The 26879-nt window shown below is 42.4% G+C and overlaps 1 protein-coding gene across 1 annotated transcript in view; it reads left to right on the top strand.

Moving 5' to 3' along the window:
* Positions 1 to 26879, top strand: part of NPHP1 (nephrocystin 1) — a 42209-nt gene that overhangs the window by 9105 nt on the left and 6225 nt on the right. The window contains exons 7-17 of the mRNA XM_063123918.1: positions 1438 to 1541; positions 4051 to 4093; positions 5087 to 5171; positions 5789 to 5883; positions 7660 to 7788; positions 8005 to 8079; positions 10011 to 10121; positions 11442 to 11524; positions 22573 to 22649; positions 23137 to 23236; positions 24266 to 24378. Coding sequence (XP_062979988.1) covers positions 1438 to 1541; positions 4051 to 4093; positions 5087 to 5171; positions 5789 to 5883; positions 7660 to 7788; positions 8005 to 8079; positions 10011 to 10121; positions 11442 to 11524; positions 22573 to 22649; positions 23137 to 23236; positions 24266 to 24378 — 1015 coding nt within the window. The remainder of the gene's footprint in view (positions 1 to 1437; positions 1542 to 4050; positions 4094 to 5086; positions 5172 to 5788; positions 5884 to 7659; positions 7789 to 8004; positions 8080 to 10010; positions 10122 to 11441; positions 11525 to 22572; positions 22650 to 23136; positions 23237 to 24265; positions 24379 to 26879) is intronic.

Below are 26879 nucleotides of genomic sequence, written 5' to 3'. Positions count from 1 at the left end.
TTATATTGCTTTCTTCTGCCCTAACCTTTGAACTTACTAGATTTTTTTATGAGCTGTTAAAAAAATGAGTACACGCAAATATGATTTTTTAAAAAAGAAAGCTGGGCTGGAGATAAGGTCTTGGAAATATGCCAAGTCAGTCATCCTGACACTATACAGTGTGGCAAGTTATTGTGTGGCCTTGTTATTGTGGTGCTTTTCTGAAGTACTCAAAGTGCTTTACACATATTATCTCTGCAGTCTTTATGAAGCTCTGCAAAGAAGTCCAATGAAATGATCCCCTTATCTGGACAGTGATAGCCTAGCTACAGTTATCCATGCTCTGATAACCTCTCGTTTGGATTACTGCAATACGTGGGGCTGCCTTTGAAAACGGTCCGGAAGCTTCAGCTGGTACAAAACAGGGCAGCCCGTTTACTAACAGGGACTGGCTGGCGAGATCACATTACGCCAGTCCTTTTACAACTTCATTGGCTGCCAGTCCAGGTCCGGGCCCGATTCAAAGTGCTGGTATTGACATTTAAAGCCCTAAACGGTTTGGGGCCAGGTTATTTGAAGGAACGCCTCCTCCCATATGTACCTACCCGGACCTTAAGATCATCTACAGGGGCCCTTCTCCGTGAGCCCCTGCCAAAGGAAGTGAGGCAGGTGGCTACTAGGAGGAGGGCTTTCTCCGCTGTGGCACCCCGGTTGTGGAATGAGCTCCCCAGAGAGGTCCGCCTGGTGCCTACACTGTACTGCTTTCGTCGCCAGCTGAAGACCTTTTTATTCACTCAGTATTTTAACACTTAATTTTAACTTAAATTTAAATTATACTGTTTTAACTCTGTATTTTAACCTTATATCAATTTTGCTGCGTGGTTTTATCCTGGTTGTGCTTTTTATATTGTATTTTGTATTTGTATTTTTAACTTGTTGGTTGTTTTATGATGATTTTAATTTTTGTGAACCGCCCAGAGAGCTTCGGCTATTGGGCGGTATAAAAATGTAATAAATAAATAAATAAATAAATAATCCCCTAGTTATAGAGATGGTGATTTATATAAGAGGTTCTTGCTGGAGGAGGTGGGAGAGGGAATCTGCTTTTTGCCGATTCCTTCTGCCTGCCTGCAGTTTCCTGTGCCTTCTAAAACTCCGCTCCAGAGTGTTGTGGGACCTTGTGGAATGGGCAATTGGCACAAATCCTCACTTCCTTCAGTAGGAGCCTCTGCTGGTTTACAGTTTCTTCTGTGAATGGAAGGAGAACTTCCCTTTGTGGAAGGACAACCCAGGATCCAATCCAATGTGTATTTACAATGGAGCTGTTGTCTGAAACAGAAAATTCCAGCTCGTGCTTAGCCCCACCTACATTGCATCATTTCCCTATCAGAGCACCTCTTCGCCTTATAAAAATAAGGTGGGGAATTCCTTGATTATTATACTGTGTTAAATTTGCAGATAAATGCCAAGGATGGAGAGGGCCAAGAAGCAAGTGAAGAGGAAACGGAGGAAGATATAGAGGTGGCAGATGAAACTGCAGGAGGAGCCAACATTCTGAAAAGGTAGAGGCCTTGCTTTAAGTGCTAATATATTAGCACCTTATATTTTGTGAAGGGGCTTAATTAGTACAAGAATAACCTTGCATAGTCTGTGCATTCCCAGTTGAATTTCAGCACTCAGCCAACTGGTCCTTTACTGATGATGTTTGCATGTCATTACAGTTCACTACGATGACCCATGGGGCCTGTTGCATTGTGCTGGGTGCTCATGGATGCCATTTTTGTATGGTTCCCATGGGCTCCTGGCTTGCTGTACCTTGTCTTGGGCCTAATCTACACCTGGAGGCCTTCTGGGAGTGGGGAGGGGTGATCACGGGGTTTTGCACTTCTGGGATCATCCCTCAGGGGCCACACGCCAGCAAGTTTTCCTGGAAGTAAAGGAGGGCCGTTCTGGGGTGCTGTTTTTTTGGGTTTTTTTTAACAAGTGGAGACATTTGTGCAATAGCAAAGGTACGCGCAAAGGTATGATTTTTTAAAAACACACAAACAACAAACTTGGCACTGGAAAGGCACCAAGAGCCATCACAAACATGGTGAAAATGCTCTCCCCCTCACCAACGAAGCCCACGGACTCTCCCCACACAGCTCTTTGCCCATTTCCTGAGCCCCACTACTCGCAGGGAAGAAGAAAGAACCCTGGGAGGGAGAGCCACACTGCCCACGGATCTCGGGATTGTCTCGAGACTGGAGAAAAAACTGGGACACAAGTAGTCCCAGATATGCCAGGAGAACTGAGTGGTTGTCCCCGGTTCACCCCAGGATCAGTTGTGTGTCATTTGGACCCGCAGGGACGACCTCGAGTGCACCCTGGGATAAATGGCAGGTATTATTATTATTATTTATTTATATAGCACCATCAATGTACATGGTGCTGTACAGAGTAAAACACTAAAATAGCATAGATTAGGCTATGTTGTGTGAACCCAGGCGGCAGGGGTTGTTTCAAGGTTAAACAACCTTCAAATAATCCTGAAACAGGCCATGGATTATTTGAGAGCTTTCTAACCCTTAAACAACCGACGCTGCCTTGGTTCCATTGACACAACAAACCACGGCAAGCCAAGTGCCTTTAGGCACCATGCAAAAGTGGCGTCTGTGAACGCCCTATGACAGTGCGGGTAAATTAATCCACTATGGGCTGTTGAATCATCTGAACCAGGTCTTTAGCTACCAGAAAGGCTAATGGAGCAGAAGTTGGGTGAAGCCGTGTAAAACACGGCTCTATATAATGAGAAAATCAAACTGTTGCAGTAGAAATAGTTAGGGTGTGTATATTTGTGTCTCTGAACAATAATTTATATTTTGTATTTGTTATTAACATTTACATACCACCTTATTTGCTAAACATCCATCAAGGCAGTGAGAATCATGAAGAAATCTAGAGAGAAGTAAAGAATACATTTAAGTGTAGCTGTGCCTCTCATTTCTCTTGGACCTCTGAATGTATTTGTAGTTGTACACCAAAAATTAACTTTCAGCACAACCCTATACATGTCTATTCAGACATAAGTCCTATTGAGTTCAATAGGGCTCACTCCTAGGTACTTGTGTATAGGATTGCATCCTAAGCGATTACAAGGTGCTTCCAGTTGAGGTTTTTATAGCACCATTGCCCGGCCTCATTCGTGGAATTTTATGGAGGGGTCCAGATGCTTTTGTCTTCCACTTGTAACCCTCCCATGTTTTCACACGGCAGGTTCTGCCTTTCTTCTTGCCACAGAAAATTTATTAAGGAAAAAAGACCGAACTGCTACATAATGTCTACTGACTGCTAACATTGGGACCTCTTTGTCTGGAAGCCCTCAGATTTTGTAATACAAAGGGTTACATATGTTAGTGAAAGGTGGGCTTGGAGGAGGAAAAGCAAGGCTGTTGCAGCCACAGGACAAAAATATATTAAGATCGCAGCCTCAGTTTATTCATTTATTTATTTATTTATTTAAGGATTTTTATGCCACCATTCAGCCAAAAAAGGCTCTCACGGCAGCTTACAAAAGTATTTCTTGACAGTCCCTGCCCACAGGCTTACAATCTAAAAGACATGACACAAAAGGAAAGGGGATTGGGAGGGAGGAGGAGGAGGGGGGAAAGGAAAGCAAATTCAGGCACTACAATCTTAGTTGCAAAGTTCAGCAGTTACAGTTGACAGCAGGAGGGAGGGGGCTCTCAGCTGGAGCTGGACCCAGGCATGGTGGAGAGGTGCCTGGCTGCTGCTTCCTCCCTCACTGGTGGCCTCTCCAGAGACAGTTGGTAGCAGGAGGGAGGGGGCTCTCAGCTGGAGCTGGACCCAGGCACGGTGGAGAGGTGCCTGGCTGCTGCTTCCTCCCTCACAGTTGGTCAGCATTATAGATTTACTGACGTCTCCCATTTGGAATTTCACTCAGTGTTGTACTATTTATTCAACAACCCATCAACAGACATACATCTTGCCTATTTGCCTGTCTGTATATTTGTAGTAAATTAATCTGTGGGTTTAGCTTCTGTTATACTCCCATTTTTACTTCACGTGCAGAACAGACTCACACTGGAGTGCTGTTAAAAAGGCCATCACAGAGGTAAGCTTGCATTTTATATGCCATTAATAATTTATATGCCATTAATAATTTATTTATATGCCATTAATAATTTTTGATGAGATCCTTCTTTTTGGTAATGGCTTGGTTTGGTTTACAAACCAAAGACACAGTTGTTGGTTCCATATAACTTGTCACTCCATCTCTCAAATAGTCTGCCTGTTAACAAACTAGGGATCATTACGTATACCTGAAAAGGACATGCCCAGGGCAATCCTATGCGTGTTTACTCAGAAGCAAGTTCCACTGTGTTCAGTGGGATTTACTCATAGAATTGCAGCTGCAGAGTATTTCTGTTTCTTTGGCCAGTGGCTCTTCAGGATGCTTGGTGTTCAGTGACATTTTTGCCCTGATAGTTGGAGATCAGTGCTTTACTGGGGATGGGTTTGGGGCAGGCGGTCCAGGGCCCTATAGCCTGGCGGGCCCCTAAACATGATTATTGGTGTGGGTGGCAGCAGGAAACAGGCGCAGCGCCCAGCATGCCATGCAACAACATCCTTTTTTCATTTCCTTTTTGAATCTTTAGTCAGGCAAATGTGTTGCACAGTCAAGTACATGCTGCTGAGGTTCCTGCTGCCCCCAACTGCCATCTTAATGTCCCCATAGCACCTCTGGGCCCCACTGTTGGAGGCTCAGAAGCAGCTGTACAGCATGGCCACCTGGCTAAATATTTAAAAAGATATTGGGGATTGCTTCCTGCCACCACCATTTGGGAAACTGGGGGGGAAGGAGAGGGGAGCGACCACGGGGCTTGGGGAAGAGGGAGAGGGTGGAAGAATGCGGTGGAGGGAGAAGGGCAGGGTAGCAGCTGCGGAGCACTATGGGGAAGAAAGTAGGACGATAGCAGTGGAGGGCACGGTGCCTAAAACCCCCTGGAACCTGGCAGAGCCACTATTGCAGATTAAGATGGAGACAGAAGTGAAGTGATACAGTAGAGATATCAAGACTTGAAACATCTCTGTTCTGAATGAATAGAATAATACCTTAGATGCACTGACAACTATGGGGGCAGTTCCTGCAGGATTCCGACCTTCAACCCTTGCACAACTCTTGGAAGAAGGTAGGAGTTCCGTAAAGCTATTCCATTAAATGCAGAATTCTCAAGAGTGCGATGCAGGTTTCCCTAAAGAGGTGTGAATGTTTACTAGGGGATGCCTGGAACTCTGACTGCAGAATATGATCACTCTTAATAGGTTTGTGTGTTTTTAATCACATTTTTATCGTCACATTCATTCCTTTTTAGGTTCTAGACAGCAATGGTGGTAGAAGCCTTTTAATAAAGTTTAAACATGCTTCCCTTCCTTTATAATAGGGTCTTTTTTTTTTAGTGTATGCTTTGAAGTGTGAATGTGGCAGAAGCAGATTTGGAAATACGTGTTGTACAGGTGTATTTGCCAGGGAGCCGGGATTAGTGTTTGAGTGTACAGTTGGTGCCAAACCTGGCTTGCTGTTGCATAGTTTGTAAAAAAGCCACAGGGCTGTGATCCTAGGGGCATTCACTTGGAAGTAAGTTCTGAAATCAATAAAACTTAACAAGAAGTCAGTGGGTTTCAAATTGGGATGTCAGTCTGTAATTGACCGACTATTGCAGAGTTTTCTAACTTTCAAACCCCATTGAAGACAACCAAAAGGGATAAAGGACCACGACACATTGAAAAGTACTTGTTCTTCTTCTAGGAATTCAGTTTCGAGCCTCTTACTTCCTACAACCAGAGCTCACGCCTTCCAATCTTTCCTTCCGAGATCTAGTGTGGAACCCTGAAAAAGGCACTGTACGTATTCGTGCTTAATAAAACCACATAAAGTCTGATAACTTTAGGGTAACAGAAGATGAGGAAATTGCTAGATGTGATGTAGTAAAACTCTGGAGAACACATTAGGAAGAAAAGTAGCTATAAAATACTAACTTCCTTTTTTGCTGTAGGCAATCATTGTATTTGTTTTTATCATTTTGCAAATTGCTTATATTTTTAAAACATGAAATCATGAGCCATGTGGAGCGTCTCTGTTGTTTTTCATGGTTGGTTCCTATGAGAATTTTTGTACTTGGGTTGAATACTGGAGTACAAAATAGACAAATGGCATGTCAAATAGCATGTGAACGTACTGATCTCTGTGTATGTGTGTTAAGGAGGAACAGTAATAATTCACTCACATGGGATGCACCATTCCTCTACTTAGCGCTTCACATCCAAGTACAGAAAGTCTCATGTTGGGAGACACAAACCAATCTTCTGGGCAAAACAGCTAAGTAAAGGTGAGTTCATTCAGTGTATGCTTGTCACCTGACAAGCATACACTGTCAGTGCATACACTGTCACTCTCCCACACTAGAGGCATTCAGGAGGCAGCTGGACAACCATCTGTCAGGGATGCTTTAGGGTGGATTCCTGCATTGAGCAGGGGGTTGGACTCGATGGCCTTGTAGGCCCCTTCCAACTCTGCTATTCTATGATTCTATGATTCTATGATTGCTGCATCTCTTGATTGTGCAACAGCCATCATAGATCGAACACCACAGCCAGAGCCTCCGTTATGACTTCATGAATATCAGACTCTCTCTTGTCGAGAGAGGCATTCAGCTGATACTCACCAAGTGATGAGATGTCAAATGATGTATGTGCACATGTGACTCAGTCCTGAGTCTTTCGACTGTGTTTCAGCAGTCCCTGAAGTGGTATGTAGTTCAAGCCGCAAACCATTTATGCTCCAGTACGTAGGCCTAGTTCTCATGGAGGTTGTAAACCTGTTTTGGGGCTGTACCACTACTAACTGCACTTCACATTTCACATCTCTGAATTCTTCTCCATACAAAACATTTCCTGGAAATCAAGATGACAGGGGGAAGGAATACAACATAGCATTCTCCCTACCATGATAGTTTTTCTCTGTGGAGGGAATTGTTTGTAGGGAGGAGGTTTCGGTCATGTGAGCTGTTACCTGTAGGCTGAAGTGGTATAGCCCAGGCAAAAGTTTACCACCTCAGCTACAACTAAGCCTTAGATTAAACCAATTTAGTTGGCAGAGGAAGCAAAAGGGGAGTGGACCTATAGGAGACTCCCCTCCAAACCTGTGCTTGCACATACACATCTGTGAGACGCTGTCTGCTCTAGCAGATGGATGTTTCGCTCCATCAGAGTGAAACATAATAATTGCTGGCCACTTATGATCTCTGTGCATAAGACTTTAGCCAGTGAAACTGGTTTCAGGAATGGAGGGCCTAATCCTGCAAGGATAGGGAGTCAGGTTGACTAGTTGAAGATAGCTAATGATAGGGAAAAGCCTGGGCTACTTCAGGAGAAGGCTAGACTAGGATCCAGGCTTAAGATATCAGAAATCACAAAAAAAGTCATTGGGGCCTAAGAAGTCTTGACTACCTGAAAGCTTTGTTATGTGGCTCTTTAACGTTAGGCCACTGGTTAACCATGATCCACAAATCACAATAACAGAATTATAAAACCTGTTAAAAATTCCGAGAGAATTGCTGAGAATCTAGAAATTTGCTGTAGACTTAATGTTTTGTTCTGTCGTCTTGTCTCTTGTTTCAGATTCAGGCGAGGCCAACCCGTATATCACTAGTGATGACCCTGTGGAACTGTAAAGCGATTCCTTTTCCCGGACTCAGCATACAGGTCCTCAGTAGACATGTTCGACTCTGCCTTTTTGATGGTAGCAGAGTAAGTTCTACAAATCAGTTCCCTTGACAGGTTAAAATTTGAATTCCTCCCATTGGCTAGACTCCAACAAAGTTCTCCTGCTGACGCAGCCGCTCCTGTCAGCAGAACGGTTAAGATGGCTTTTAATTCTTCATCATGGCTTTGTTGTCGTAATCTACATTACTTTATTCAGTACTTACAGTTTAAGTCTTCCCCCTGCTTTCTTATCTCATTTAGATCCTGAGTAACATTCATACAGTTAGAGCTACATGGCAACCAAAAAATCCCAAAACATGGACCTTTTCTCCACGGGTAAGTATACGCAGGAGATTATGATTATGGGCAGATTTGATACGATGCGTTCTGTGTGACTTTAGAGCTGTAATATGCACAATTATTTCTAACACTGTCCGCTGACATTCCCCCAACCCCACTGAAAAAACCTTTACCAAAATGCTCCCTCTGCCTTACTTCTGATCCAGAAGACGGGAAACTGAGGGCTCATCTACACCAAGCAGGATATTCCACTATGAAAGCGGTATATAAAAGGCAGGAGCCACACTACTACTTTGTAGTGGTACTGAAGTGCACTGACAACTGTTGGGGCCCATGATACATCTACACAAGCAGGATATAGCACAATGAAAGTGGTATGAAAGTGGTGTATCCTATGTGTCAATGGGCCCCAACTGTTGTCAGTGCACTTCAATACCACTATAAAGCAGTAGTGTGGCTCCTGCCTTTTATATACCACTTTCATACCACTTTCATAGTGGTATGAAAGATAGTGGTATGAAATGTAGTGGTATCTTCTTGGTATAGATCAGCCCAATGCCATAAAAATACATACAAACGTATCTCAGTTGCCAAACTGAATGTTGTATGTTTTACAGCAGTTACATCTTAGATTGTATTGATCTTAGACATTTACCGAGAACCAACAAGATGTGGGATATCCATGATCGGATCTACTAGGGTTTTCTTTTAAAATAAATAAATAATCAGTTTGAATCAGGGTTCAGAGTGTTGGGGGTGGTCGGGTTCTCTTTAACCCTTACGCTGTTTTCCTGATCAAAATGCCCTTCCCAATCGGCCCTTTGCCCTGCAGGGAAAAATATGGGCAAAGAGCAGCTTGGAGGGTGATTTCTTCAGGAAAACGGCTTAGAGGATTAATTCTCTTTCCCAGAACCTTGGCTCCAATTGAATTTGTGTCCCCCAAGACTTGCTCTCCCTCACTTTTTTTTTTTTAAAAGGAAGCATGGTTCTTCTAGTTTGGCTTTAAATAATCGTGAGCTAGATATAAATAGGAGGAAATGTCATGTGTTATTCAGCAGGTGGCAATGTTTCCTGTGAAATACTGGAATTCAGCAGCTGGGAGGGGGAAGAGCCTTAGAACAAGTTGTCTGCGGGCAAATAAAGAGAGCAAACAGACATCCCCCTTCTCTTTCCCCCCTCTGTTATTGATTAGTTAGCTGGGCGGGGTGGTGTGGGTAGCCTTCACCGACAGATCTTCCCTCCATCCCTTGGGGCACACCTCAGCTTTCCTGGTTCGAGAGGTGGGGAGTAAATGGGTGCAGGACCTGGAGAGGTGCTGAAACTTCTAGCATTAGTTAGTTGAAATTTGCTTGCTTCACTGTCAAAATACTAAGGGAAAGAATGCTCCAGAAATATTCAGTCTTGGAGACCACCGCACAATAGACGCTGATGTCTGATGCTCATGGCTTGGGTCTGCAGAACTCTGCACCCTGTGGGAAAAGAGCTGGGGAGCTGATTTTTGCCTATTCCTCCTCCTTGTAGTCACCTGTACCTCCTAAAAATCTCCTCTGGAAGGTCAAGAGACCCTCTGAAAAGTGTGGAAGGTGGTGTCGAGGGCTTCAGGGCAAAAGAGGAAATCAGTGAAATCGCCTTCCGCCAGTGGGAATCTCTGTTGGATTTCAGTCCCTCCCATGTATGGAAAGAGCCCTTTCTCTTGTAGAAGGGCAAGTCTGGATCCATGCTAGTATCTCTGTGACGTGTAAAACACATTGCCCGCCCAGTTGTGTGGCTTGCCAAGCACTTAAGGAGTTAACATTTTTACACACAGCTAGGCAGTACGGAAAGATGCTGACTCAGGGTGATGCTTATGACTGAGTTTGATGGCTTCCTTTTCAAAGCAAGCAAGGAAGATAGATATTGGCGTTCTTGGAAAGGCACTCTTAAATCAAATGCTCAGTTCTGTTTACTGCTTTCTCCCCATTTTGTAGATCACCGGCATCTTACCGTGTGTGCTTGATGGCGATTGTTTTATTAGATCCAATTCTTCATCTCCGGATGTCGGCATATTATTTGAACTTGGGATCACTTATATTCGTAATGTAAGTTCATACAGGTGACTCAGCACGTGAAACTGTATTAGATACCTCTGGGTTTATACAAAGAGCTTAGCATCATTACCCACAGAAATGAAGCATGAGCTGGTTTCAGCATTAAAAGAATGTCAGCCTTCCATTGGAACTGGTGCACTAAAAAAGTTCTTTGCCATTCCCTTGTGGAGTGATCTGACAGCTTGATTGTTAAATTATATACTTATGCTAAAGACTCTCTGTCATCTGACACTTTAAATACTATGAATGAGGACTGATACACAAAAATTAATACATCAAAATGGCTGTAAGTTAAAAATGAAAACCATGATTAAGAGCATCAGGATTTTTTTTTTAACTGTTGTGTTTTTGAGAGCTCATGAGATACCAAAGGACTGTCAAGGAGAGAAACAAATTGGAAACAAACTGGATGAGGGCTAACAAACTGAGACTCAATCCAGACAAGACGGAGGTACTGTTAGCGGGTGGTTCATCTGTCCGGCGAGGTGATGTTTGCCCTGTCCTGGACGGGGTTGCACTCCCCCTAGAGGATCGGGTCCATAGTCTGGGGGTGCTCTTGGATCCAGAACTGTCACTTGAGGCACAGGTGAACTCAGTGGCAAAGAGCACCTTTTATCAGTGCTTTAAATTTAAATTTGTAATTTTGCATTGCTGCTGTTTTTATCTGGTTGAGCGTTTATATTGTATTTTATATAATGGTTTTATACTGTTGTTTTATACTTTGAATGGTTTTAATTTTTGCGAACCACCCAGAGAGCTCCGGCTATTGGGTGGTATAGAAATGCAATAAATAAATAAATAAAAATAAATTAAAGGCAAGTTAAAGAGAGAAACTCATTGCCATGTCTTAGGGCAGGCCCCTGAACCGGTCATCTGTGGAAATGACCAGACCCTCGGTTTTGCAAGGGAAAAAGACAAAGCAAAGCACTGTGCAGACACCATTGCCTTGGTGACAGCAGCGGCCAGTAGACTCCCCCCAGATGTTTTGGACTACAATCCCTATCATCCCTAGTCAGCATGGTAAATGGTAACTGATGATGGGGGTTGAAGTCCAAAACATCTGGAAGGTGCCAGGTTGCCTAGCCCTAATTTAGCCACATCTATTTGTATGATTAAACCTACCTAGCTTTGAGTGAGCAGTAGTGATTTCTGAGTTGGGGAGGAAGGGAGAGGGCTCCGCCTGTCATTGTGGCTCCAGTCACACACCTAGCATAGATACAGGGGGAGCGTGTGAACTCCTGAACTGGATTGTGCCCAGTCGTTTTACACTGAACAGCCTGGATAACCCGTTTCCTTCACCATTTTTTCTAGTCAACAGGTGAGAGAGGAGAATTGAGTTGTGGCTGGGCATTTCTAAAACTTTTTGACTCGAGTGGATTTCCAGTTTCCTCCAAGTAAGTTTCCTTTGTTGAAGGCAGGTGAGGGGTGGGGTGAAGAGCAAAACAGAGCCAAGATACAAAGAGCCAAGATACATTTGACTTTAAAAGAGGAAACATCTCTAAAATGAAGGAAGGTGGTGAAAAGGAAGTTGAAAGGGGGAGTCAAGCAGGTTAAGTCCCTTCAAAATGCTTGGAGGTCACTCAAAACCATAATAATAGAAACTAAAATGTATACCACAGGTTAGGAGACGTAGTACTGAGTCAAAGAGGTCACTGGCATGGTTAAAGAGCAGTGTCAAGCAAGCAACTAGAGAAAAGAAGGCTTCCTTCAGAAAATGGAAGTCTTGCTCAAATAAGGAAAACAAAAGCATGTACAAAGGTGATGCAAGCAAAAAAAAAAGCATTTTGAAGAGCATATTTCTCACAATATCAAGGCCAATAGTAAAGAATTATTTAAATACATCAGAAGCAGGAAGGTCAGCTAGGGAGGCAGTGAGACCATTGGTTGACAATGGAGTTAAAGGAGTACTTAATGAGGACAAGGAGACTGCAGAGAAGCTGAATGAATTCTCATCAGTCTTCACTGAAGAAGATATAAGACCCATATCTGTGCCTGAACTGATGTTTTCAGGAAGCAAGTCTGAGGAACTGAGGCAAATTGTGCTGACAAAAGATGACGTTCTCAACCCTATTGACAATTGAAACTAACTAAATCACCAGGCCCAGATGGTATTCACCCTAGAGTTCTTAAAAAACTCAAATATGAAATTGCTGATCTTCTAACCAAAATATGTAAATGTCCCTAAGATCAACCTCTGTACCAGAGGATTGGAAGATGGCCAATGTAACATCATTTTTTTTAAAAAGGGATCCATGGAATTACAGTCTGGTTAGCTTGTCTGTTCCAGGTAAATTTGTTGAAAGCATGATTAAAGATAAAATTAGTAAGCATATAGAAAAACAAGCCCTGCTGAATATGGATCAACATGGCTTCCATAAAGGTAAGTCCTATCTCACTAACCCTTTAGAGTTCTTTGAGAGTGTCAGTAAACATGTAGACAGGGTAGTCTGGGAGACTTTGTTTACTTGGACTTCTGAAAGTCCCCGACAAAAGACTACTGAGGAACCTAGCAGGCATTGAATAAGAGGAGAGGTCTTTATGTGGATCAGTAACTGGTTATAGTCCAGAAAACAGAGTAGGAATAAATGCTAAATTCTCCCAATGAGGGATGCAAATAGTTGGGTTACACAATGCTTTTCAGTTTGTTCATAAAAGATCTGAATTAGGAGTGACCAGTGAAGTGGCCAGGTTTGCTAAGGACACCAAATGTCCTTAGGGTGGTTATAGGGTGGTTAAAACAAAACAAGATTTTGAGGAGCTTCAAAAGGATCTCCTCAAACTTTGAGAATGGGCATCCAAATGGCAAAAAGCTGTTCAATGTAATCAAGTGTGAAGCGATGCATATCGGAGCAAAAAATCCCAGATTCAAATATCACCTGAAATACAGTAACATAGTAAAACATAATATAAAAACTTTAAGTCTAAACAGAATAAAACCAAAGTAAAAATGGAGTGAAAGCTAGCAGCAGTGCAAATATCTAAAAATGCACTAATGCAATTTTTAAAACTGAATGACTAAATGGCAGGGGAAATGAAAATGTCCACGAATGTCCACTTTGCTGGAAAGACCACAACGTAGGTGCCGGGTGTGCCTCTCTGGAGAGGGCATTCAGGGTACCACCGTTGAAAAGGCCCTCTTCTTAAGAGCCAATAGCCTCACCCACAGAGAGCCAGTGTGGTGTAGTGGCTAAAGTGTTGGACTGGGAGTCAGGAAATCTGGGTTCTAGTCCGCACTCGGCCATGGAAGCTCACTGGGTGACTTTGGGCCAGTCACAGACTCTCAGCCCAACCTACTTCACAGGGTTGTTGTGAGGATAAAATGGAGCGGAGGAGGAGGATTATGTACGCCCCCTTGGGTACCTTGGGGGGGGGGGGGAAAGGCGGGATATAAATGCGATAAATAAATAATAAATAAAGGCTTGGAATTTTCTGTCAAGTAACTACTTAAGATAGCAGCCTTAAATATGACATGACTAATCAGCTTCCTGTAGCAAACAAATAGAAAAAGAGTTTTTATTCCCTTCAGCAATGCATGTTCTCCCTTTCTTATACATTATTTTTATATAAATATTATTCATACATATATTATACCTTTCCTCTCTGCCAAAATAAGCTTGGAAGGTGGCTTTTAAATTAGTATGGATTACTTCCTTTCCTTCTCCCAAAGTTTAGTAAAGTTGAACTCAGTCAAGCTTCCCTCGTATAGTATCACAGCCAATGTAATTTTCTTTTTGTTTTGTTTTTTAAAAAAGGATTTTTTTTCTATGGCAAGTAAGGCAGGGCTAAAACTGACTAATGCTATTTAATTATGATCTTTTTCCACCCAAGCGTTCTAATAGTTTCTGCATTCCAGGGACTCAGCCCAAGGAGTCTGCCCTTGAGATGTACTTTTCACTGCGTACTGCAAATCCTTGAGCTGCATTTGCATATTGCTGCAAGAACTATTCATTTTTGAGGCTTGAGCTAAGCATGTCTCATGGCATGGGTTTTAATGCTAAAATGTGATGTCAAATGATATGCATGCAGCCTGATCACAGTTTCTGAGAGTCTTAAGCTTGTGAAACAAGGCTCACACCCTGAACAATTTTAAAAAGTGTGGTTTGAAAATAATCGAAACTTGGGCCCTCATTTTCTTTAAAAACAACAACCCAATAAGGATTTCCTGTATGACTGTTTTAGGAGTTGTTTTATATTATTATTTCCTCAGTCCTGAATACAGACTTAGAATCATAGAATAGCAGAGTTGGAAGGGGCCTACAAGGCCATCGAGTCCAACCCCCTGCTCAATGCAGGAATCCACCCTAAAGCATCCCCGACAGATGCTTTACCTTGGCTTTGACAAAAGGACCAAAATATAACAAAGGGGGGAATGTATTGTCTGCCTAATTCTGTTCTAATTTGTAAATTGCATTATAATGTTTCATTTATTAGGCAGTCCCATGAGGGAGGTCACCCTTCAGGACTTTCTGCAGGGTCAGTTTGTAATGGTCAGGTAGCCATTTTAACATTCTGCAGTTCAGACATCTTTCCTTGATGTTACATTCCTGTGGTATATCTCTGATATATCCTGTGGTTTATCTCCCCCATGTTCTTGGTAGAGATTCTGCATTCTCCCAGCACTGGATCCCCTTTGTTTTGTGCCTGGGGAAACTGTGATTCTTCTCCCAGGAGGCAGAATAGCAGATTGCTATTGATGATTGAGTTCTATTTGGCAAGTGTCATGGGCATCCATTGGGCACTGTTTGTGTGGAGCGACTCAGTTCTCACCCCCATCTCCATCGTTCTCTAAACTTTTAAAATTTGTCTTGATGTTCTCAGTGACTGTGTGTTCCCCTGGTTTGTTAGCCCAGACCTGGAATGCTCTTATTTATTTATTTATTTATTTATTTATTTATTTATTTATTTAATTTATATACCGCCCCATAGCCGAAGCTCTCTGGGCGGTTTACAAAAGTTAAAAACAGTGGACATTAAAAAAAAGTATACAAAACTTAAAACCATCAATATATATATATAAAAACAACAGTATAAAACAGTATCCATTTTTTTTCAACAACAGTTCTAGGGGCCATTAAAAAGGTAAAGTTCCTACACATTACAGGGGAGAACTCCACACAATGACTCCATTTTCAGTGTAACGTGTAGTTCTCCTCAGCACACCTCCACAGACCTTGAGAAACGTGACACTGTACAGTTTAGGCCTTAGAAATTCTAGGTGCATAGCTCGGTCCTGGTTGCATTTCATGAAGCACTAAGAACCTAAGCAGAGCCCTGCTGGATCAGACCAAGGGTCCATCTCGTCCAGCATTCTGTTCACACAGTGGCCAACCAGTTGCCCAAAGGAAGCCCATAAGCAGAACATGAGAACAACAGCACCCTCCCACCCATGTTCCCCAGCAACTGGTGTACATGGGCATATTGCTTCTGATACTGAAGGTAGCACATAGCCATCAGGGCTAGTAGCCATTGATAGCCTTCTCCTCCAGGAATTTGTCTAATCCTCTTTTAAAGCCATCCAATTTGGTTGCTATCATTACATCTTGTGTAGTGAATTCCATAGTTTAACTCTGAGCTGTGCAAAGAAGTACTTCCTTTTATCTGTCCTTAATCTCCTACCAGCTTCATGGGATGACCCTGGGTTCCAGTATTAGGAGAGAGGGAGAAAAATGTCTCCCTATCCACTTTCTCCACACCGTGCATAATTTTGTACACCTCTATTATGTCTCCCTTTCTCACTTTCCCCCCAAAACTAAACAATTTCAGGTCTCGTAATCTTATTTTATTTATTTATTTATTTATTTATTTATTTATTTATTACATTTTTATACCTCCCAATAGCCGAAGCTCTCTTCCATTAGGGTAGTTTCTCCAGCGCCTTGATCATTTTAGTTGTCCTTTTCTGCGCTTTTTCCAGCTGTACAATATCTTTTTTAAACTATGGTGACCAGAACTGTACACATATTCTTGGTGGTTGCACCATAGATTTGTATTAGGGCACTGTGATATTGGCAGTTTTATTTTCAATTCCTTTCCTAATTATGCCTAATACGAAGTTTGCCTGTTTTACAGCAGCTGCACACTGGGTTGACATTTTCATCTAACTGCCTGCCACAACCCCAAGATCTCTTTCTTGGTCAGTCGCTGGTAGCTCAGATCCCATCAGTTTATACTTGAAGTTAAGATATTTTGTCCCACTGTGCATCACTTTACACTTGCTTGCATTGAAACCCATTTGCCATTTAGATGTCTATCCTCCCAGTTTGGAGAGATCCTTTTGGAGCTCCTCACAATCCCTTTTTTGCTTTAACCATCCAAAATAATTCGGTGTCATGGCAAACTTGGCCCCTTCACTGGTCACTCCTAATTCCAGATCATTTATGAAGAAGTTGAAAATTTAAATTTTAAATAATAATTACTCTATCTAAAATTAACTCTAGACCACCTTTAGGGGTGGAGCCCTCCCAAGATGCCATACAAGGCAAAAAAAATCTGACAAAAGAAGTTACAATCTAAATACATAAAAGTATATCCATAAAAACAGAGGCCACAAATTACAATTAATAAAAACAAAACTTACCAATAAAAACCAACAGCCCAGACTTCTAGGAAGGCCAGCAAAAGTGGGTGGGTCGTCAGACATTTCCTGAAGACCTGCAAAGAAGGAGCTTGACCAACCCCCAATGAAAGCTGATGCCAGAGGTGTGGAGCCACCACTGAGAAGGCCCTCTCCCTTGTACTCACCATCCTAATCATCCTTGGTGATGGGCAGGTGAGAAGGGCCTTTGTTGATGACATCAGAGTGTGGGCAGCCTGATACAGGAGAAAATGGCCCTTCAAGTAGCTTGAACCATTTAAGTCTTAAACCATTTAAGACTTCAAAAGTTAAAGCCGGCACTTTAAATTGGGCTCTGAAATACACTGGCAACCAGTGTGGCAGACTAAAAAGCTTGATTTAAGAAAGTAAACTGCAATACATCTGCCTCACAAAGCAAAGTTGTCCCACAAACCAAGACTTTTTATCCATTATGTGGATATTGCACTACTAAGCCTGCAAGCGGGAATCTGTTTGTTTTATATTTGTTCAGCACTTAGAATGTATTAGGCACTCTTAAATGAATAATATTTGGTGATGATGGCAGGTGTGTGAGAATGCCTTGCTGTGTTATATAGCGGGTTTGTTTTTCATGGTGGGGAGAGGCCTTTACTCTCATTTAGAGGTGACTGGAAATTGTTGCATGCCCAGATTGAGCACAGGGCAGAGGTGGGGCTTGGAGCCAAAGTCCGAGCTAGATCCCAGTCCAATGTTCTGCCTACTGGTTCTGCATTGCCCAGGAGCTGTAAAATCCCTGTGCCTACGCAGTCGGATTGACATTTAGAAAATATTCAGCTTAGTAGTAAAAAAAAATAAAAAATAAAAAGCAGCATTTCTGAATTTCTTAGTCTGTAAGTGGTACTTAATCAGGAAGCAGTCTTGCCCACTGGTTGAATCACATTAAAAAAAGAAAGAAAGAAAAAGGCTGCACTGCACAAAGGATCGCAGGAAGGGGAAAGATTCCGAGGGCACAGTAGAATATGTGTGTGTGTGTGTGTGTGTGTGTGTGTGTGTGTGTGTGTGTGTGTGTATCTATATATATGTGTGTGTGTGTGTGGTGCTGATACAGTGCTGCACTTCAGGGAAGCATGTGGCCTTGCCAATTCCTTTTTCCTGCAAATTGCACATTTCCCTGAAAAGCACTACCCAAAATATATGTACATCAGGTATTTTAGAAAGGCTGAGGCTAGTATGTGCCAACTAGGTCTATTCCTAGAGACATCTGATCTGGCCACGGTCACACAAGCTTTAGTTATAACCCGTTTGGACTACTGCTCTACATGGGGCTGCCTTTGCAAACTGTTCAGAAACTTCAGCTGGACTGTTGTCTGGGGGTGGCTACCCAGGAGTGTGCAACTCCCTTGTTACAACAGCTTCACTGGCTACCAGTCTGTTGTGGGGCAGAATTCCAAGTGCTGGTTATAATCTATGAAGCAGTAGATGGCTTGGGACCAGACTTCCTGGAAGAAAGAGGAGCCTGCCTGGTTCTCGAGATCTTTGGGAGAGGCCCTTCATTTGAGACCTCCACCTTAAGAGGCGCGTTTGGTGGCAACACAAAAGATGGCCTTCTTGGTGGCTGCTCCCCGACTGCGGAACTCGCTGCTAAAGGAGTCTAGGTTTGCTCCCTCTCTTCTGTCCTTCCACTGGCAGGCAAAGACCGCTTTATTCAAGTGAGACTTTGGTGTGTAAGCGGGTCTGTGGAACTGGATGCTGTTTTTCCTCTGTTATCGTTATGTTTTAATTGCTTTTAATTGTTTTTTTAATGAATTTGTTATTGTTTTTATCAAGTTGTATACATGATTGTAAGCCACCTTGAGTGCTGTTTTTGATAGGCAGGCAGGGTATAAATCAAGTCAATCAGTTAATAATAATGTAGGGTTCACACTTAGGCCTCATCTACATCAAGCAGGATATTGCGCTATGAAAGCTGTATGAAAGTGGTATATAAAGGCAGGAGCCACACTACTGCTTTATAGCGATATTGAAGTGCACTGAGAACTATTGGGGCCCATTGACACTTACCATATGCCACTTGCATACCGCTATATCCTGCTTGGTGTGGCTCCTGCCTTTTATATACCGCTTTCATACCACTTTCATAGTGCCATATCCTGCTTGGTGTAGATTAGGCCTTAACGATCCTGTACGATTCAGTGACAACCCATATTCATGCCATACTTAACCCATATCCTGGGTTGTTAGGTCTGTGTAGCACTTTCAGGAGGTTGGTGGGGCTGCCCTGGAAAGGAGGGCTCAGGGAAGTCTACTTCCGCCAGTGCAAGTTGATCCAACTTAAATCTGGATCTAACCCCTGATGATTAAATTGCAGGTACAGTATGATGACTGGCGCACACAATAAGGTGAACACCCTTTTCAGATTGTGGCTTCTTTTAAATCCAGTGTTGAGAGTTCGCAGGTGTGGAGAGTACCGTCAAAACATTTCACATTTATCACCCAAGTTTTGACTACCAACAGAACAGAACAGGAATTTCCACAAAGCATATAATTCAGTCGTCAGTTCCAGACAGGAAATCATGTTGAGCTGATGAGCACTTAAGTGTTTTGTCTGGCTAAAATAATACCTGAAACAAAACAGCACAAATGATGAAATGCTTCCTGCTCTCAAATAATGATGAAAAGGTTTAAAAAGTTGCCATCATTTTGTTCAGAGAGGATTCATTACTGCTTTTCTGTTGTTGTTTACATGTTTATCCACCCTTCCTCCATGGAGTTCAGGGCAGTGTATATAGTGCCCCCCTTATCCTTACAACGATCCTGTGAGGTAGGTCAGGCTGAGAAACGGTGAGTTGCCTTAAGTCATTCAGCAGGCTGGATTTGAACCCAGATCTTCCTGGTCTACGTCCACTGCTCTAGCTGCTATACCAACTAGAGTTGTAGATTAAGATGATTCTAGTAAATATTAGGGTAATTTATTTATTGAAAACATAGCCCATCTTTCTGCCTCAATTACAGGCATCCAAGGCAGTTTACATCAACAACTCAGTGACCCTGTTCAGACGACACGCTAAGCCACAGTGGTTAAGTTTTTTGAGCTAAACATTATGTCTTAGTGTGTCATATGAACCATGACTTAGCGTGTTTTATGAACCATTCCTAACCATAGTGGTTACATAACCATGTTTAAATACACTCACTAACCATTTGCTGCAAAAGGGTTAGCAGCCTAATCATGGCTTAGCGTGTTGTCTGAACAGGCCCAATTGAAGCAGCAGTTAACAAATTAAAATATAAAACAAAGAGGAGGCACCAGATAATACAGAATCAACATAACAGGCAGTCAGGAGGAAAAATAAATCCAAATGCGCCATCCAGGAGATCAGAGCCCAAAGGTTTAGCCAGGGCCAGTTTGGGGCAGTGGCTTGTGTTTGGACACAGTGTCTCCATTTTATAGCCCTGTACCTAGCCTGGTAAACCTGCCCCATTCCTTGTTCTGAGGGCTAAATGAAATAATGTTTCTGCAGATATGGGACTCATTTCTGTGTTTGCAAACACAGATAAACGTGTGAAGCACACCAATAAAACACATATTTGATTCACCAGTTCATTGTGCATGTTCACAACTTGATATATACACTGTAAAGTAAATGACTTGCATATGTGAATGAACCATCCCAGATTTAAGGCCAGGACTTTCCTATTGCCTCAGTCACCTCAGACTCAATGGTTTCTGATGGAATCGGTTCACACATGCAGCTCCAACTCATCAAGTGTTGAGAAATAAAGGAACGTACATCTATGAAACGTATCCATCAATCCTATGGAATTTGGAATAGAGTCTTGGAGAAAGAAAGCCCTGGGAACAGGTGTGGGATAGTTCACACAAAGTGCTTGCTGATGTGTACAGTCAGGAATAATTCTTTCTCCTGCAAAAGTGCCACACAGGAAATAGTTCTAAATGGTGCTGGGATGGCCTGTACTTGTGCAGGTACTGAGATGCCAGCACATGGATCCCTTAATGCAGGGGATATGATAAATTCTTTCAGCCTGAGGGATGAATTTACTTCCGGAGAAGTTCCCGGGGGTGGGGTGGGGGGTGGAGTCAAAGACAAAGTACAGGAGGAAATGTAAATCATGCTGGCATATTGTAGCCTAAAGCGCTCACTGCCAGTAACTAAGCCGTAAAAGAGGCATTTCAACCTTTTAGAATGGGGAAAGGACTTCACAGAAGCTAGGGAAGCAGCACAGAGTTGATGGGTGGAGGAAAGGGGCTGTGATCAGGGGAAGGGGAGTGGGCCATCTGGGGACCCCCCCAAGGGTCATATTTGGTTCTCATGCTTGAGGTTCCCGCCCCTCCTTTCTTTGGTCTACCCCCATTTAGAAATTCAGCACTAGAGCATGGCTTTGTCACAGTTTGACTGTCCGTTTTATCAGTAGTTTCTGTGGCCCTTGGAAAATTAACCCACAAAGAACCTAAGAGGAGCCCTGCTGGATCAGACCAAGGGTCCACCTAGTACAGCACTCGGTTCCCAGAGTGGCCAACCAGCTGTCAACCAGGGACCCACGAACAGGGCACGGTGCAACAGCACCCTCCTACCCAACAGTACCCTCCCAGCAACTGGTGTATATAAGGCTGCTGCCTCTGTTAATGGAGGAAGCACATCAGGACTATTAGCCATTGATAGCTTTCTCCTCCAGAAATTTATCCACCCCCCCCCCCCCGTTAAAGCCACCAAAATTGGTGTCCATCGCCACATCTTGTGGTAGCGAATTCCGTGGTTTGCCTAAGCGCTGTGCAAAGAAGTCCTTCCTTTTATCTATCCTGAATCTCCCACCAGTCAGTTTCATAGGAGGACCCCACGGGGTTCCAGTATTATGGGAGAGAGAGGTGGGCCTTCTGTGCAGTTTAGATGAAAACTAAGGTGAGGGAGCAGGGACTTGTCATCTCTGCATGGAACTCGATTGTGCAAACAGCACAAAAGTGGGCGAGTTGGAATGGAATTCAAGACAGAGGTAAATTTAGCACCAGTGAGTCCTGCCTTAAATTACTTCTGTGGATGTGCCCAGGGTGTAACTTGGACCTCAGCAAAGCCTGTCACATATTCACCTGATGGATTGAACCACATCCCAGAAAACTGTGCAATAGCTGCACACCCAATAGGGCTTTGGAGTTTAGTTTCTCAAACAGCAGCAGCTAAAGGGTGAAATTACTATTGAAATTTGCGGGAGTCTCAAAAGTGGCTTATGATACATCATTGGGGTAGAGGTTATTATAGTTTTTAGAAGTCAAGGGTTCCATTTGAGGAAATGCAAGAGGGGAGGCGTGCCAGATCATTGCAACCTTAGTATGGAGAGAAAAGATGTTAACAAAAGGAAGAGGGAAGAGCATCCCAAATCACTAGGATTTGTACAAATCCTTCTACTCAAATCGGTACCATAAACTGCAAGATAGAATCTGAAAATTATTTATTGGAGGCTGTCTTATGAAAGATGAGCTGATATACTTACTGTATCAATCTGAATTCGCCTGGATTGATGGGACTATTATTGTGTGTGTTTTCATGAGACAGCATCCAGTAAATGGTTTTTATATATTATTTGGCAGTTTATGAAGCCTATTTGGGTGGATTTGTGAATACCATAGTAGTTCAGTTCAAAAACTCACATACATACACACACACTACAGCAACTATCAAGGAAAAATTTCCCTAACTTCTTTTCTTCTTTTTTAAATGCCTTGCTAATTCAGAAGTGTAGCATTAAAACTGATGGGATTGTTTAACTGTTAATATATTGTCATTTCAGGTAAAATGGCAGATATTTTCACTCCCATTCCCTCCTCCCCCTCGTGTCATGAAGGAACTTATGAGTCTCTGTTTATATATTTTGCAGAACCTATGAGCTGCTTTTGAATGGTGGGACCCCCTATGAAAAAGGGGTTGAGGTAGACCCATCCATTTCCAGAAGAGGTATAGTTTATCTCATCCCTTTTCTGAAAAATGAAAACAAATGAGTGGGCACAGCCTATGCATTTTGCCAGAAATTCTCAGTTATTTTATTATCGTGTTGTGAAACACCTCATGTTGCGGCAGGAAGCAATGTACAAGTGTAAAGCAGAAGCCAAACTCACAGGTTCCTGCCAGTGTCTTGCAATCTAATAGCAATAAGCATTTGGAATAGGATTATTAAAATAAAACACTTTTAAATGTGCCATTGTGTGTATATAGGGAAATGGTGCAGAGACGTGTGAGATAACAAGTAGGACAGAATCAGAAATGTGAAGAAAACAAGCCAGAATAACAGACCGGAGTAAAATCTACGATACTTACAGATAAATAGTTTGAGAAAGTGCTGGAAAAGAGAAACAAATGAAAGATTTATTTAGGGATATTTAGAGGTACCTAATTTCTGACTCATTTATATACTTCATTTTATGTGTTATTTCTTTTACTAAAGCCAGCAGTAGCGTTTTCCATCATATGATAACTCAGAGGAAGCAGCCACAACTTCTAGTAAAACTGAGGTCCTTAAACACACGATCCAAAGGCATATTGAAGTAAGTGAGCAAAATTTGCAGGAGATTTTTCATGATGTTTAGATTGTTGTTGTTTCGTCTGTATAACTTTCTCTCATATGTTGTGCCTATAAAGTTATCACTGGTTCAAGGTCACTTTTGAGGTTTTTCCACATAACAATAAAAGCCTCTTAAGTCCAAAGTTGGAGTAAAACTCTGTAACAAGCATGACAGGATTTTATACTACTATATATCAACTACCAAATGCTAAATACTATTGCATGTCAACTGTGCATTAATATTTAATGTTACTAATGCTATTGCATGTCAACTGTCAGATGCTGAATACACAAATAGGGAACCATCAGGGGACCTCAAATTGTGAACCAAAAGTGAAGTTGGGGAAAAACTTTGCAATGATGTGTAGACAAAATTAACTCAAAAAATATTGAGGCTGCAATGTTTAATTGTTTAACCCATTAATTTTGCCAATTAAAAATATTTTGATCAAGTAAAAATGCGTCTGCAATTAATAGATAATTAGAATTTAAACATTTTTTTAAAAAATACAGGAACTTAAAAAGAGGAATTCTCTCATGTGTAGGAGGGAATTGCTCCTTCTGAGATAATGTGACATGGAATCATATACTTTTTAATGAATAGTGTCTGCCTGGAAGCATAGAGGCTGATAACATTTAATTTTGCAACAAATAAGAAGTCTGGAAGGTAACATTGCTGTCCCCTACAGTGTTGCGATCCTAAGATATCACACAGAGACTGAAAAATACGGAATATGCTACCTCCTTAGGTTAGGGTCTGATTCCTAAAACTGTTTTGGACTAATCTGAATTCACATGTTTGTTTAGCTGACTTTTTTTGTCTATTTAATGCTAGAATTTGTTAGTAGCCCAGAAGATCAAAGCAGGAGTTCACAGATGGGATCATCATCTGAAGACGCTCAAAGCTTAATACATTTTCATTCAGAAAACTTGCATGTTAAATTGTGCTAAAATCTTTTAGGAGTCATCTTAATGGGCACCTTGTTTTCTTTTGTTTGTTTTTTAAATCCAGTTTACTACCAGAAGTATTAATCGGCAGCATGTGTTATATACACCTCATATTGTTTTATCGTCAGATTCTGGGTGATGTGCTCCTCAGGGACAGACTAAACATGCAAAATGCGGGTAAGCACGGTCAATTTCAAGTAGAAAAAATAGTAGCTGCTTTCTCTTCTTGGCCAGGCAAAGGAGATGCTCTCAAAATTAAGAGATAATACAGCAACCAATCTGAGCTAGAAACCCCTTAAAGCAAGCAGGGGTAACTTCAGTTTTGTCATGTCTGCTCCCCAAACCCCTATGGTCCACCGTTATATTTTAAATTAGTGCATAGTCAGGGGCTCTGAAACGGTTAAAGAATACAAACTTCTAGTAAGTGATCCTCAGCGTGCATTCTTCCTTAAGAACACAGGAAGGCCCTTTCAGGACTGAAGTATTCCAAAATGCCAAACGCAGCACAGCATTTTAATTTTTAATTTTTTTGCAAGAATCCAAGCAAGTCACAGGTGCTACATGGTTTACTGGGGACTGTTTCATGCCCCCCCCCCCCAATCCTAAAAATGTTCAGATAATAGCACACAGTGGTGCTTCTCAGGGTATATTTTAAACAACGGAGGGATTATTTTGTTTTGCCAGTGGGCCTCTGGAAGAGAAAATGCTGAGGCTCTGTGTTCAGCATGCTGGGTGGGCAGAATTAGTGAGCTCAAACCAACCTCTAGAATAACGCTGGGCAAGTTTTGGTTGAGAGGCTGTTTTGCCTAAATGAGAGAATGTGACACATCGCTGTCTGGTGCAGGAGGAAGGCCCTGCCCCCCAAATACTGCTGTTTAAAACTAGCTGTGGTGCATCTCCTGAATTCAAGAGCCAGATCTACAGCAAGCAGGATATAGTACTATGAAAGCAGTATATAAAAGGCAGGAGCCACACCAAGCAGGATATAGCAGTGTGAAAGCAGTATACGGTATGTGTCAATGGGCCCCAACAGTTGTCAGTGCACTTCAATACCGCTATAAAGCAGCAGTGTGGCTCCTGGTCTTATATACTGCTTTCATACCGCTTTCATGTTTAGCCTGGAGAAGGGAAGATTGAGATTGAGGGGAAACATGATAGCACTCTTCAAATACTTAAAAGATTGTCACACAGAGGAGGGCCAGGATCTCTTCTCGATCCTCCCAGAGTGCAGGACACGGAATAACGGGCTCAAGTTAAAGGAAGCCAGATTCCGGCTGGACATCAGGAAAAACTTCCTGACTGTTAGAGCAGTGCGACAGTGGAATCAGCTACCTAGGGAGGTTGTGGGCTCTCCCACACTAGAGGCCTTCAAGAGGCAGCTGGACAACCATCTGTCAGGGATGCTTTAGGGTGGATTCCTGCTTTGAGCAGGGGGTTGGACTCGATGGCCTTGTAGGCCCCTTCCAACTCTGCTATTCTATGATTCTATGATTCATAGTGCTATATCCTGCTTGGTGTAGATCTGGCCAAGGATGAGTACAGATTTAATCCTATATTTTATGGCCTTTAGTTAGTATTTAGAGAATAACATTCCTAATGAACGCAGTTCCCAAGGGTAAATATCTTGTGGTTGAAACCTTTGTGTAGAAACCAAACCACTTCACATTCCTGTTATGCTTGGTAAAGAATCTGACGTTTGCACTGATTTACAGTAAACATTATGTAATGCACAGCGCCTGCCCTGTGCTCTGAGCCTTGAGTGTTGGATTCTTGAAATACATGTTGGTATATCAGTATAGTGCTGCACAACCTCAACCCCCAACTCCACTGGATAGTATGATATGATATTATTAAAAATGCACACAGGTACACAAATTCTAAAAAGTGAAAACCAACACGTTAAATCACACTGGATTCTTTTGCAAGGCAATCAGTTAATCTGCAGCAATCATTTCTACACTCTAAACCCACAAGCCATGTGGGGGGGGGGTCACTCCTTTTTCAGTAATGGAGGGTGGTGGCTCCGATGTGAGTGAGGCGTTGAATCCGCTCCGGGTTTCAGTCAGAACTCTAAGGGAGCTATGCAAGATGTGGAAGCTATTGTAAATGCAGAACTCCTGGTTCTGACTTATAACCGGAGTGGCTCCATTGCCCCATGGACATCTGAGCCACCAGCCTCTACTGGTACCTAGCATAGCGCTGCTAGTAGTTGTTACAATATGAGGGTCAATTCTCACATTGCATTTTATCCTGAGATATAAGTACTTGAGTACAAAATTGTCGCGTACCCTGTGAAGGGTGCATGGATGTAGAGTTTGTGCATGGCTCTCTAAAAGTACTCTCAGAACTGCGTACCAAATCCCAGTCCTCCTCCAATAGACGCTGGGGGCATACAAGAGCATATACCCGTTGCCTGCTTGTGGACTTCCAGAGGCAAAATAACTGTATACATTTATTTATTTGTTTCTTCCTACGTACAATGCTGCATCATAGGTGACCATAGCACTTTACAGAGTACCATAAAGAAAAGAAGATTGTTCTCAGACCGAAGAAGCTTATAATCTAAATTTAATATTCTAAATATTGTCGAAGTTTGTTTTGATACTTTGTTGTTTATTCGTTCAGTCGCTTGCGACTCTTTGTGACTTCATGGATCAGCCCACGCCAGAGCTTTCTGT

The sequence above is a fragment of the Elgaria multicarinata genome, chromosome 4 (assembly GCF_023053635.1).
Source record: "Elgaria multicarinata webbii isolate HBS135686 ecotype San Diego chromosome 4, rElgMul1.1.pri, whole genome shotgun sequence".
In the NCBI taxonomy this organism is placed as follows: Eukaryota; Metazoa; Chordata; class Lepidosauria; order Squamata; family Anguidae; genus Elgaria; species Elgaria multicarinata.
Note: the sequence above shows the minus strand (reverse complement) of the source record. Positions and strands in the feature narration are given on the sequence as shown.